General features: G+C 33.1%; 1 protein-coding gene across 9 annotated transcripts in view; it reads left to right on the forward strand.

Moving 5' to 3' along the window:
* EML5 (EMAP like 5) overlaps nt 1–15,373 on the forward strand; it is a 177,946-nt gene that overhangs the window by 23,408 nt on the left and 139,165 nt on the right. For all 9 annotated transcript variants that reach the window (XR_008382276.1, XR_008382277.1, XM_053600971.1 and 6 more), the window contains 5 exons: nt 2,741–2,839; nt 4,804–4,872; nt 8,319–8,504; nt 11,738–11,873; nt 13,132–13,333. Coding sequence is in view for 7 of the 9 variants with exons in the window: in XM_053600971.1 (XP_053456946.1) it covers nt 2,741–2,839; nt 4,804–4,872; nt 8,319–8,504; nt 11,738–11,873; nt 13,132–13,333 (692 nt within the window). In the remaining 2 variants the exon portion in view is untranslated. The remainder of the gene's footprint in view (nt 1–2,740; nt 2,840–4,803; nt 4,873–8,318; nt 8,505–11,737; nt 11,874–13,131; nt 13,334–15,373) is intronic.

Here is a 15,373-nt window from a genome sequence, read left to right on the forward strand (position 1 = left end):
TATGGAGTCATCAGTTAACAACTTCTTATTATTTCTTTTAAATATCAAAAAATAGACAACTAATATTTATAAATAACAGTAAAAGATAATTTTGAAAAACAGATTATGCCAAATCTTATAGACAATAGAAAAAGAAGAAATACTTCAAAATTATTCTACTTGCTCTGGTTATTAAAATTGGAGAAAATACATTATCACGAAGGGGAAATTACAAACATATGTCACTTATAAATGAGGATGCAATATCCTAAACAACATATTAACAAGTTGAATTTAAAAATTAATGTTTAAGTAATGTACTTTGGTCAAAATTAAATCCAATTTATGTGAGCATTAGTCACTATTTTCTGAGGGATGAGAAGGAGGGAAGGGGTGAGGGAAAGGAAAAGAAGAAAAGAAAAAAAACAAAGAAAAGAAAATAATTTTTAATTTTAATTCTCAGACATGCCTTTTTATACCCCTTCTCATTCTTAGAGATAATCCTTTGTAACTCATTAACAGGCTCCCAAAATATGTAAGACAAATTTAAACCACATCTTCAGGTCATCGATTTACTTAATAGATCACTTGAGTTCTTATCTTAGTGTAAAACATTCCAAGCCTTTAGACAGAGCTTCATTTTTTTAATCAATTACAAATCAAAGAATCTTTAAACTCATCTATAACCCATTAATTCCCTTCTTTGAGATGTCCTGACTTTTTTGCCAAACAATGTATACCTTCCACCTTGCGTAACTCCTATCTCCATGAAAGGTGGTATAGAACCAAACTGTAACCCAACCATAAGAAAACCATTGCTCAAGACTTCTTAGGCTTGGCTTTCCAGGCCATGGTCATACATATTTTGCTCAGAATAAGCAAAATTATTTTACATGGAGTTCTTTTCCATTGACATTAGACTATTTTATATTTTCGTAAATGTCACTGAGGCTCTATTAATTCTTTTTTCCTTTTTCTTTCTATGCTTTGTTTTGGATAGTTTCTGTTAGTGTGTCTTTATGTTCATTTATCTTTTCATCATGGTTTAAGCTACTGGTAAACTATGTTAACTTTGGAGTAAAACTCCATATAATGTAACTTTGTAAGTTTTCTATTTTTTTATATCTTCCTGTTATTCTGTATGCATTTTTTCAAAATCTCAAGCATTTTGAAGATGTTCATTTTAACAACTAATGTCTTCTAATTTTAATCATCTCTGTAGTTCCTGGTTCTGTTTTTATTAACTGATTTTTTTTTCCCCTGGCTGTTGGTCACATTTTTCTATTTCCATATTTCAATGTCCATGGATGCTGGACATTGTGTATGTTACATTTTGAATGCTGGGTTTTGTTGTATCCTTGTAAAACATTAGGACATTGTTCTGGCAGGTAGGTAAGTTCCTTATGGATCAATTTGATCCTTGTGAAAATCTGGCTTTCAAACTTTTGAGGGGCAGGGTAGAATAGTTTTTCTTCTCTGACAGCTGGTTTAACTTCCCTACTAATATATCACACCCCCTCCTCATATTTCTAGTGAATACTCAATTAGTTCAAAGAAATATCTGCATTTTGGCTGTTGGGAATTTGAGTGATTCCTGACCCTTTGTGATCTCCGAGAATTGTGTGCCTTTAGTTTTCCAGTAACTGTTCTTTTTCTAGAATTTCTTCTCTGTGTAGGCTATGGATTTTACTCTGTGCAGAAATTGGTGTTCTCAAATCTAACCTATAGACAAATTTTCTGGAATTCTTCCTCTGCTCAGCAAATTCTAGCCATCTTGGACTCTCTGACCCCGGGTTAGGTTCTGTCTTCTCAAATCAGGCTACTGGACTCCAATTGGATTCCACTTTTATGTGACATAGTCTGGAAATTACCCCTGAGAAATTACCCCTGAGAAAGCTGGAGTGATTGTATGACTCACCTTGTTTGATCCCTCTTCTTTCAAGGTTCACAGTGCTTCAGTTCCTGTTGCAAGTATCTGAAAACATTTATTTCATAATTTGTACAGTTTTTAGTTGTTTATGGCAGAGAGGAAGTTCAGACCCTGATACTATTTCTTGACTAGAAGTCTATCTTTTATGTTTTTTTAACCTTTCTTATACTTTCCATCTTTAGGTCATACAACTGTGGAAAGACTGCTTGTGGTTATAAATGTTCAATTTTTTTTTTTCCCTCCTTCATACATTGCCACATCTTCTTTTAAAAAGTGGTATTTCTTGTTGTCCTTGACTCTGAAGAATTCATTGCTTTAGTCAGAGGTCTACTATACAGTCCTCACCTTAGGTAGGCTCTAGACCTTATCTCCTGTTCCTTTTCAGCCTAAAGCACAAAAGTCAGGAACAATAGGGTTCATTTGATGCCTTTAGAGTCAAATAGATATAGGTAGTCTCTTAACCTCCAGGATTCCCACTTGAAATCATTTGTTTTGTTCTTAGATTTCTTAATTCTTTGATTGCTCAGCAGTGCATTTAAAAAGATTATTTACATTTTGTCTAGTATTTTTAGTTTTTGCCAGGATGTTTTGTCAATCCTGTTAAAAATACAGATTTCTCTTCTTTTTCATAATGTGAAGAACTATATATGTGTGCAAATATTACCAAGAAGAAATATATTCAACCTTTTTTTATGAGGGTGATAAATGTAGATGTGTAAGTTTTTATATTTATAAAAAGCATAAGTAGAATTTATTTGCCATTTATAATTTGGTTCCTCCTTGATTTATTTGCCTTTTCATTCCTTCATGGACTTCTTGGACTTAATTCAGCGCTTGGTTTCAGTTGGACTTGATTCAAAGAATGCAGTTTGTGTTTGGGATTGGAAAAGGGGGAAAACGTTGTCCGTGGCTCCTGGTCACACAGATAGAGTAAGTATTCCACTCTGGGGTTTCTTATGGATACGGGATGGGGAAAAAAAACAGAAGATAGTTCAGGGAATTTTATTCTTCTCTATTTTGTTATTGCTAGATAGGTCATATATAATTTTTCCTACTTCTGAAAAACTGTGTAATTATAAAAACCTGTGAAGTTTTGGAGTGTGTATATGTATATAGTAGGACTTAGAAGAAAGATTCAACAGCTATGATATTAATGAAAAACTTTTAACCATGTTGCTTCAGTAAACCTTGGATTTTTCTGATTTTTTTCTTTTTTAAACAGTTTTATGGAAATATATTGACAAATAAAGGACCGAACATATTTAATATATACAGTTAGATAAGTTTGGACGTACACAAATACCCATTCAAATCTCAATTTGAAAGTTGAGTGGTTTGAGCCTAGAATTTGTTTAGTTTGGTTTACCACTAATTTGTTACATATTGTGTATAATAGTTAAGGTGAAAAATAATGTTGCATATGTGAATTTAAAATTATGTGTTATTAAATTTTTTAGAGGCCTAACATTTTTTACTTTGGTAAAAAAATTTTACCAAAATTATAATTGTTGAAATATATATTCTTTACTCCTAGTTGCATAAGATTAATATGCAGGATACATTGTGACCAGCTTTTTAAATTAAATATTATGCCATTTTTATAAACAGATCAAAATTTTATCATAAACTCTTAAAAATATCTAATTTTTTTTTTGTGTGTGTACATAGTGAAATTCTACGCTCAAACAGCAGAGAGACCTGGTTAATGGTTCTGTTTGTTGAAATCTAACAATCTATAAAAGTTGTATAGAAAATTTTGTGTGTATTTACGTTTTGGCGAAAATGCTTGGTTTTTAGCAGATTCTCCATAGGGCCTATTATACACACACATGCGTATATATAATTTAGATAACTGTTAAAATATGAGGTTTATTTTATAGACTGCTAAGTCTTCTGATTTATGTAGATCAAAGCTCACACATTAGTACTTTGGATTTAGTAAATAAAGTAATTATTGTAAAAATGATGCTATCAGTGGAATTTTAAAAGCATTTTTGTGGTATTTTAAAGTTCAGTAGATTATAATCTGTATCATAGTGAATTGTTAAACATTGTCTCATAAGCCATATTCTTCATTATCACTGAAGAGTATCACTTTGTAGATTTTTAGAGGTAGTAAAGCTAAAAAGTAAAAGTAAACGTTTTACAGGTAGATTGCTTAGATTTGAAAGAAACATGGTGAGGACTGCTAGATAACAATAGATAAATTATTTTTTAAATGTTAGGCTTTTTACACTTATTGTGTACTTATGTGTTTATAATGCATATTTATTTCATCTAGGTTTTTACTTGTTTGCTTTTGTGACAAAATGGCTTGTATGTATTTAGAACTTATGAGATATTAACAAGGCCTGGAGACCTCCCAAATTTAAGTATAAGTGTATAGTATATAGTCAAACTTTGCTGACCTATAAAGAATAAGAGAGTTTAAAAAAGATTAAAGTAAATATTTCAGTCCTTTATGTAAGTAGTTCTCTGTGATAGAAAGCCATAAGAATGTTTATTATTTCTAGTTGTCTAAGTATTACATTCCATTCAGAATCTGTTCTCTGTAGAAATTCTGCAGATACCTGCCTCATGTCTTAGTTCTACTGAACTATGTTTTTTGGGTTTATGGACCAAAAACATTTTTAAAATTAAAAATAGAGTTGTTAAATTTTATTCCAAAACTTGCTTCCTAAAGTTCATAGAAACTAAGAAATAGTTCGTATTCCTTATCATTTTCTTATTTAGTTTATTTCTCATAAGATTTTGAAGTATGAGATTCTGATTATTATTTATTGAGGAATATTATTATGTGATAGATAGGAGTTTGGGCCATTTGGTAATTTGGACAGGATTCTTAAATGATTCTAGAAATAAGTATTTTAACCACTAATCTGATTTGTTTACAGATATTTGATATTTCTTGGGATTTGTACCAGCCAAATAAACTTGTCAGCTGTGGTGTAAAACATATCAAGGTACTAGAAGGGTCTTGCTTTATAATAGCTATGTTTTGTTCTCTGCCACTAAGTATATATCATACTATTAGAGAAATTAGGGACTTTTAGAATTTTGACAGTACTTATTTTTAAAATGCCAATGTTTTAATGTTCCTACTTTAAATCTAACAAATATTTATGGTATAGTTACTTCATGACATTGTTAAGGAATATAAGTATGAATATGGAATTAATAAACCACTTTCCAAAAAGGAATTTATAGTCAAGCAAGGTAGAATTTACTATATTCATCTTGTTTCTTCATATTATATTTCACTTACACAGGAAAATGTGAGACTAGGATACCAAGTAAACAAAGAATTTTTCATTCATAGAGATAAAATGGTGTAAAATAAATGGGATAAAATGGTAGAAGCAACATAGAGTTGCCATTGCCACTTACCAGTGATTTTCCTGGGATAAGTCATTTAGCCTCTTTGAGCTTTTTTCATATCTTAAAATTGTGACTGCTGTCACCATCCTCAAAGAGTTGATGATTAAATAAGGAAGTGTTTGTATAAGTGCTTGTTGGAGTGCCTAGTATGAGGTAACCTTTCTGAAGTGTTACCTTTTCCTTTTTTTTTTTGTAGAGACAGAGTCTCACTGTACTGCCCTCGGGTAAAGTGCCGTGGCGTCACACGGCTCACAGCAACCTCTAACTCTTGGGCTTATGCAATTCTCTTGCCTCAGCCTCCCAAGCAGCTGGGACTACAGGCGCCCGCCACAACGCCCGGCTATTTTTTGTTGCAGTTTAGCCGGGGCTGGGTTTGAACCCGCCACCCTTGGCATATGGGGCCGGTGCCCTACTCACTGAGCCTTTTCCTTTTTTTATATTTGCCCACCTTTTCCTTTTTTTATATTTGCTTTCTGATTTGACCTCAGCCTTGGTAGGCACTACTTACTTTGCTTATGAAAACTCTGAATTTTGTTTTATAATTAGAGTTCAGGTTTTGAAGCCTATAAAGTTAGTGGTGATATTCAGTCTTATGTTTATAGTTATTTTTAAATCACTGGTACAAATTAAAAATACTCTCTTTTCTACCATTGCCTGATATAACATTTCCTGGTACCCTGTTTCCCCGAAAATAATACATCCTCCGAAAATAAGACCTACTTACAGGAAAGATAAGATGTCCCCTGAAAATAAGACTTAGCGCATCTTTGGGAGCACACCTTAAAATAAGACACTGTCTTATTTTCGGGAAAATAGGGTAATCGTTATTTCATAGTGAGTAAAAGATTCTATGTTTCAGTCTTTTTTTTTTTTTGAGACAGAGTCTCACTCTGTCACCCTCAGTAGAGTGCAGTGGAGTTACAGCTCACAGCAACCTCAAACTCTTGGGCTTAAGTGATTCTCAGGAACCCACCACAATGCCGGCTATTTTTTGTTGCAGTTGTCATTGTTGTTTAGCAGGCCCAGGCTGAGTTCCAACCCGCCAGCCTCATGCATGTGGCCGGTGCCATAATTATTGTGCTACGGGTTCCAAGCCCAGTCCTTCTTTTGATATGCTTACCTCCATCCTCATTTTCTCCAGTGTATCTTTAACTGCTGCTGCTGTTCTGGTTTTGATATTCTGATATTGATTTGATTGATGGATAGTATTAAATCTTTAATTTTTTGATAAATAATTAATCACCAAAGCTGTATGCTAGGCTTTAAGGCACTGTGAAGGTAGAGATTTTTGTCTTGTTTCTCTTGGATGAACAAGATGATATTTGATATAGTATTTGATATTTATTAAGTGCTTAATAAATGATTGGCAAATTAATTATGAATAAGTTACTGCCATTTTATATTGTAAATAAAGCTAACATTCCATGTGCAGGTTTTTAAAAAGTTCATCTTGTCAAATAAACTAAACAAATGTATTTGTTACATTTTCTTTCCTTTGGTAGTTCTCTTTGCAGACAATCCTGGTGAGGAAGCTAAGTACTAGAGATGATATGGACCTGCACTGCCCAGTAGCCATTAGTCACATGAAGCTATTCAAACATAAATTAGAGTTAAATAAAAATTTAAAATTGATTTCTTCAGTCACACTAGCAGCCTCATTTCAAATGCTCAAGAGCCACATGTATCTAGTGGTTATTATATGGGAACGTATATATAAATAAAACATTTTCATCATCACTGGAAGTTCTACTGGACTGTACTAATCTGGATTCTGGAACAGTGATTCTTAACCCTTGCTGAGCATCAAAATAATTTGAATACCCATGCTTCACTCCTCATAGCTTCTGTCTCAATTTATCTCAGTTGGGGGCCCAGGCATCCTGTTTTATAATTTCCCCAGGTGATTACAAAGTGAAGACAATTTGGGAATCACTGACCTAGTAGAAGATAGTAAATTCAAATTGAGACTTGCTGGAAAAAAAAAAAAAGAGAGAACCAGCTATTCAAATGCATAGAAATTATGGAGCTTTTAAATTTAAAAAGAATTAAAATTTTATTTATGAATGCACTCAATAGCTATTTGAACAGATAACAATTTTTAGTTCTTTGAGGCTTCAGGTTTTAATATGAGTATGTAGTATTAATACATTAATACATTATATTATTTTAAATGGTAATTTATGTATAATAAAGTTAAATTTATTTTCTAGGACTAATTTCTTCATGTAGAACTATTTAATGAACATATCCCTGCTATGCCCTATCTTTAAATTTGTTTTTTATATTTTAGAGATGGGGTCTCACTTTGTTGCCCAGGCTAGAGTGCAGTGGCTATTCACAGGTGCATTCATAGTGCACTGCAATCTCCAACCAACTCCTGGTCTCAAGTGATCCTCTTGCCTGACCTCCCGGATAGCTGTTTGGCAGGCGTGTGCTACTGTGCCTTACTCCCTTTCTTTTTTTAATTCCTCTCTGCAAGCTATGAAGATTTACCTGAATCCACATAATAGAGCAGAAATCTATGGTGGTATAGATCATTTCACAAATCATTGCACATGGGGATCTATCTTATTTTTAAAGCCTTATAAGCAAAGGAATTGCTTAGCTTTGAAAATAAGAAAAGCACCTACTAATATATTTTTTTCGTGTCTTTGAACATTAGATTTGGTCTTTTTTGCTATTAGTGTATGGTGTCTTATCTTCATTTTCATTGCTAACCTATTCCCAGTTTTTTTACCTAAATTTCATGTAGGTGTTTTTTCTCAGAAACCTAAGGAAAGCATAGCACATTTTTAAATAATCTAGTTCAACCTCATTTCTCTTAAAGATAAGGATCAAAACCAGTGGCTTATCTGCTATGTAGCTTTTGACAGTAGTAGGATGAGGAAATGAACATTGAATACCATTGTATCAGAAAGCAATTTCCTAGGTAATTTCTAGTCTTCTCTAATATAGCATTAAAGTGTTGTAAATGTCTTCCTTTATTTCATAAATATCCTTTGGTAATTTGAATACATTATATACCTTTTAGTTCTGGAGTTTATGTGGAAATGCTCTGACCCCAAAACGAGGTGTCTTTGGTAAGACGGGTGACCTTCAGACAATATTGTGCCTAGCTTGTGCGAGAGATGAATTAACATATTCTGGTGCACTCAATGGGGATATTTATGTCTGGAAAGGAATTAATCTTATACGAACAATACAAGGAGCCCATAATGTAAGTATATTTAAATATTTTAAATACTTTTAGGTGTTAACCACTTAGACTGTCCTAGAACAACAGACTGCATAAAATAGTATATTGTTTCTAATCAGTTCAGTTGCTTGAAAAATGCTGTTCTAACTGAATTACTTTGTTTTCAAGATTTCTTGATGAAACATCGTACAATTAGACTTATGGATTTTTATTAAACTAGATTTAATTAGTATTTTGTTAAAACCATTGCTTTAGTATGGTGTCTTTCTCAGAATACTGTTAAAGAGAAGCTTATTGACTTCAACTCAAAAGTATTCTAGATTAGGGGAAAGACACAATTATAAGAGGAACTTTACCTAATAAATGTAATCAGTGAAACTTGTTTCTTATACCCTCAATGAATCGCCAACAATAATAATAATAATAATAAAGTATTCTAGGGCGGCGCCTGTGGCTCAGAGTAGGACACCAGCCCCATATACCGAGAGTGGCAGGTTCAAACCGGCCCCGGCCAAACTGCAATAACCACAAAAAAATAGCCGGGTGTTATGGAGGGCACCTGTAATCCCAGCTACTTGGGAGGCTGAAGCAAGAGAATCGCCTAAGCCCAAGAGCTGGAAGTTGCTTTGAGCTGTGATGCCATAGCACTCTACTGAGGGCAACAAAGTGAGACTCTGTCTCAAAAAAAAAAATAAAAAGGTTTTCTAGATTAACCACAGTAAAATAAAGCTAGTGCTCTTGAGGCTAACTTACCAGAGGGAAACTTGGGTGCAGTTCTAGAAAAAACAGAAACATTGACCCCTTTAGTGAGTGGCAAAGGGATTTAATTTTTGTACTGTGTGAGATTTTCATCTGAATAAGTTATCAAATCAGAAAACTTTTTAAAATTTTTAGTATTTTTGATTTGAGCTTTTTAGCAGAAGGGAGACAGTGCAGAGCTGCCACATAGTTAGAAGATCTACTTGAGAGCTGCCACATAGTTAGAAGATCTACTTGAGATCTTCAAGTAGAAAAGTTCTTAATATATTGAAGAACCACTTACAACAAAAGTTGCTTTAAGCAAAATGCCTGAAGACCAAAGCTATCAGTATATAAAAATACTAGTTTCCTTAATTTACATTCATAATATCAGTGTGTAAAAATAATAGTTCCCTCATGTTTATCAGCACAGAATGCAATTGGTGTTTTAAACTTTTGCTCATCTGCTGGGTAAAAAATAATAACTTCTTGTTTGAATTTTATTTCCTGTCTAGTTGTGAAACTCCCATGTATTTGACTACACGAATTCCTTTTCTATTAACTGCCTTGTCTTATCCTTTGCTTTTGTAAAAATTACTGTTGTTAAATTGTTTTTCTTTCCTTTTTTCATTTGTGTATTAGAATTATTAGCCTTTTGACAGTCATACATGTTGTAAAAATTTCCCCAATCTGTTTGTCTTTGTTCTATGATGTCTTTTCTCATTCTTTGTGTCTCGTGGGTGACCTGCCCTAGGTCCATCCCAGCCCATAGTTATCTAAGTGTTGTTCTAACTTTTTTCTAACATTTTTGTTTTATACTTTACATTTAGAATTTTAAGTGTATCTATAATTCATTTTTATATATGGTATAGGGTTTAAATTTATTTTCTTGTATATTATGCACATATCAGCAAATACCACTTTGTTTATATGCAGTTGTTCCTTAGTATCCTCAGAGGATTGGTTCTAGGACCCTCCCTGTCTGTGCATACTCAAGTCCTACAGTTGGCCTTTTATATTCTTAGGTTTTGCATCCCTTGCATAGTATTGGATTTGTGTTTGGTTTTTGATGCAGAACCTGCAGGTATGGAAGTAATAAATACCAGCAGTATTTATTGGAAAAAATAAAAGTGGACCTACTATTTTTGATCCAGCAGTTTCACTACTAAGTATTTACAAAGGAAAAAAAGACATCTTATCAAAAGACAGTGCACTTGAATGTTGATAGCAACACAATTCACAATTGCAAAAATGTGGATACAACCCAAGTGCCCATCCAAAGGGCACCAACCAGGTGCCCATTAATAAAATTTGGTATTTGTATACCATGGAGTACTACTCAGCTATAAAAAAAAATGGTGATCTAGTATCTTTTTTTTTTTTTTTTTTGAGGCAGAGTCTCACTATGTTGCCTTCAGTAGAGTGCTGTGAAGTCACAGCTCACAGCAGCCTCTTAACTCTTGGGCTTAAGTGATTCTCTTGCCTCAGCCTCCTGAGTAGCTGGAACTGCAGGTGCCAACCACACACCCAGGTATTTTTCTTTTGTTGCGGTTGTCGTTGTTTAGCTGACTTAGGCTGGGGTTGAATCCTCTAGCCTTGGAGAATGTGGCTGGTGCTGTAACCACTGTGCTACGGGCGCTGAGCCGATCTAGTATCTTTTTTAACAACCTGGATGGAACTGGAGATCATTCTCCAAGTTGAAGTATCAAAAGAATGTAATAACAAACACCACATATTTTCAATACTAAATTGGAACTAGTCGATCAACACTTATGTGCACATATGGAAGTAAAACTCAATAGGAATCAAGTAGATGAGAGGGATGTAGAAGAGGTTGGGTTAATTCATACCTAATGTGTAAAAGGCACATATTCTGGGTTAAGGGCACACTTACAACTTTGACTTAAAATGTTCAAAAGGAAATGATGTAACCAAAACATGTGTACCTGTAATATTCTTTTTTTTTTTTTTTTTTTTTTTTTGAGACAGTCTCACATTGTTACCATTGGTAGAGTGCCATGGCATCATAGCTAACAGCAGCCTCAAACTCTTGGGCTCCAGTGACCCTATTGCCTCAGTCTCTCAAATAGCTGGGACTACAGTGACCACCACTACTCCTGGCTGTTTTTAGAGATGGGTTCTTGCTCTTGCTCAGATTGGTCTCGAACTCCTGAGCTCAGGCAATTCATTTGCTTCGGCTTTGCAAAGTGCTAGGATTATATGAGTCACTGCACCTGCCCTCCTCCTATAATACTCTGAAATTTAAGAATTAATTTAAAGTAGTCCATGTGTATGTGGACCTGTAAGGTACAAACCCAGGTTGTTCAAGGGTCAACTGTATTATATTCCTACGGATTTATTTCTAGATTTTTTTTTTGTATTCTCTGATTTATTCTTACATTATACCAGAGTATCCTGTTTATTCTTACATCATACCAAAGTATTATTAAGTGGGTTTCTACCTTCATAAAGTAGATTTTCTTAAAAAGCATATGTTATTTTATTTCTTTTTGTAGGCAGGAATTTTTAGTATGAATGCTTGTGAGGAAGGCTTTGCTACTGGGGGCAGAGATGGCTGTATTCGTCTTTGGGATTTAACTTTTAAACCAATTACTGTGATTGATCTCAGGGAAACAGACCAGGGATACAAAGGTAATAACAAAATAAATGTCTCATTTTACTAAGAAAACTCAAAGATTGTCTTTTTCTTTCAGTAAAAGTAAATGCATGTTTTAAAAATAAAAATAAGACTCACATTTGCCTCTATGTAGTGTACATGTAATTGTCTGTTATAGTGGTTCCTGCAGAGAGAAGTGACAGGCATTTACTTTGGTAACCTTGGATTTTGAAAATAATTTTATTTTTAGAATGCTAAATATAATTAGTTAGCAAATAAACCGTTGGAAATAAAGTATGTTGGGAATTGGGGTTGATTTTAGTGTGTGTAAGTGTTTTTCTTTCATCCAGATTTGTCAGCAATTAGGAGGATTTTGAGAATTTGATGTAATGAAACAGAATCTTTTACTATAAAAATTAATACTTTACTATGGTGGTATTGTATTATAAGAGTAGTTATGGGAATCACATAGGTCTGTATTTAAACCATATTCTAGTCACAAGGTATGTAACCTTGGACTAGTAATTTATCCTTATATGTAAATTGAGGATAATAAGTATAAATATCTTTTAGGAATAAATTGAGTTAATGTGTGTAAAATTGTTTAGAAGAATGTTTGGCACATAATAAGCTTGCAAATGTTAACTTACTCTATTTTAGTTTTTTTTTGCTGAGCATATTATACTCTAAAGATTACAGAATAATTTGAAACTTTTTCTTATTTGATCCTCACAAGAACATTGTGAGGTTCACAATATCCTTATGTTGACCATATAATACAGATGAGAAAACTGAGGAAAACAATATCTTTTTTAAGGTTCCAAAAGGGCTTGTGGAATATGCTGAAAAGCAAAATTTTTTCTTCTTAATGATTTTATAAACAGATTGAACAAATAAAATACAGACAAGTGAAAAGCCAGATTATTGTAGAGAAAAATAATAATTTTATAAAAGCAATTATTGAGTAATTACTTACTGAATTATGCAGACTGTAAACGTTACAAGACTGAGAAAAGAGACTATATTTGTCCAGTTTGAAGTTGGAGTTGTCTAACAAGAAAGAAGGAAGAAGAGTGTATGTTTGAATGATGGGTAGAGGTTAGGTGTATAAAAATAGCTAACTACAGTTCCACACAGAAAACAGTATGGACAATTGAAGTATGGATCAAGGACTTGCATATTTCTTCTGTCTCACATCAAAGGTACACAAAATATAAAAATTAACTTCAATTTAGGAAGACTGGCATTATATGATTATGGTGTTGCTATTAAATACAATTTACTTTTTACTAGGTTTATCTGTGAGGAGTGTTTGTTGGCGAGGTGACCACATTCTAGTTGGAACACAGGACAGTGAAATTTTTGAAATTGTGGTACAAGAAAGAAATAAACCTTTCCTAATTATGCAAGGGCACTGTGAAGGCGAACTTTGGGCACTTGCTATCCATCCGACTAAACCTTTGGCTGTGACTGGAAGTGATGATCGATCAGTCAGGTAAGCAAATTGTAAGGTAATTGTAGAGACTGGACTTCATCCTAAGATAAATATAAAGAAAACTCAGAGAAAAAGTTAGATTTAAATTTTATCAGAACATTGTATAATAAATGAACATGGTTATATACTTAGAACTAATAGAATTAATACTATTAATGTTTAATTTTTTTCTCTGAAAAATATATGATATGGCTGTCATCAGAATGTTCAGAGCTACCGCTGCCTGTTTAACAGCACCATAGTATTTCACTACATGAATATACTGTAATTTATTCAACTAATCCATTATCGATAGAAGATTGGGTTCTTCTAGTTTTGTATATTTAGTAAATGCCATGCTTTTAATGAATATTATTTACACATGTGTTTTTGTACATGTGTAAATATTAATATCTCTATGATAAATTCTTAACAGTGTTCAAAGGGTATATGCATTTTAAATTTTGATAAATAATGCTTTATACAGAGACAGTAATAATTTATATATGTATCATCAATATATGTCAGTGCCTATTTTCCCATACCCTTGACAGTACTAATTATTACCCCACAAGTTGAAAAAGTATATCTTGTTACGTTTTAAAAATAATGTATTTCTGTCATGTTGAGGAATGTCGAGTATGTTTTTTTATGTGTAGAGGACATTTGTATTTCCTTTTTTGTGGCTTGTTTAAGCTCTTCGCCTATTTTCAATTTCTAAGTGATTTAAAATAGAATCTAATAATATCTATCTGCATATTAAGGAAATTATCCCTTTGTCCATGACAATGGTTCTCCAAATGTGGTTCAGCATTACCTAGGAATTGTAAGAAATGCAAATTCTCAGGCTTTTATAATTCAAAATTTCTTATAATTTTGATTGTGATTATAATGTATACTAAAGTTTAAGAACTTCTGGTAGTGGGAGTTAAGATTTTTTTTCACTTTTTTTCCCATTTCATTTGTAAATATTACCGTTTTGCCTTTGAAAGGTAATGCTAAACTTCATTATAATACTGTTATCACATAGCATTCCTTTAATATAATAAAATATCTAACCAGTATATATCTAACCCCCAATTGTCTCATAAAACATTTTTATGGTTTTTAGAGTTAGGATCCAAATAAAGTCCACATATTGCAATTGTTGATGTGTCCTCAATCTCTTTTATTCATTTTTAGCTATAATATTTCTATAAGAAGAATTTGTTCTCATCAGCTATTTGGTTACCTTGGGTACAATTTGTACAGAAAAGGCAGAAAAGTGCTAATTCTTTCTCTATGTCATGGTTACCAAAGAGGGTCCAGCTGCCTGTTACTGTCAGCCAAATACAGAGACGGGGGTTTAGGTTCAACTAGCTTCATTATCAGAAGGCCAGTGATTCCGGAGACCAGTGAGAGTAGCCACTCGGAGACTGTTTGGCCCTTCCATTTCCAAAACCACAGTTTTTTACATAAAAGTTCAAAGTAAAAAACCATGTTAATCTTTATTTTAAACAATAATCGTCATAACCCATGACCCATGATAAACAATAATTGGCATAACTCATGACTCAGAATAACATTTCTAATTCAGAAGTTAATTTTCTACGTCAATTGATCTAAACTACTCAAGATGTACACTTAGGTTAAAGCTGAATTTATAAAACAATGAGGATAGAAGGCATGAGGTAAAGGTCACCCAGGACTGGCCAGACCAGCTGTGTTGTCTCAGCCCTAGCCTGACTGACTCCATCTTATTCTCAGTACATGCACTCTCATTACGAGTTTTAAAAATAATTACCTTCCCTAGAATTCTATGAACTGCCCACATTACTTGCCCTTTTTTTCTGTAAGGTTATTGATATTTTTCTCCTTTTTTTTTATAGTCTTTTGTATGTTATGGATATTAACCATTTGTGATATAAATTGTAAATAATTCCGCCAGTTTATTACTTTACTTATTTATTTGTTTGTTGAGACAGAGTCTTGCTTTTTGCCCTCTGTCGAGTGCAGTGGCATCGTAGCTCACAACAACCTCAAACTTTTTGGCTCAAGTGATCCTCTTGTGTCAGTTTTTCA

Source organism: Nycticebus coucang, chromosome 9, assembly GCF_027406575.1.
Source record: "Nycticebus coucang isolate mNycCou1 chromosome 9, mNycCou1.pri, whole genome shotgun sequence".
Classification (NCBI taxonomy): domain Eukaryota; kingdom Metazoa; phylum Chordata; class Mammalia; order Primates; family Lorisidae; genus Nycticebus; species Nycticebus coucang.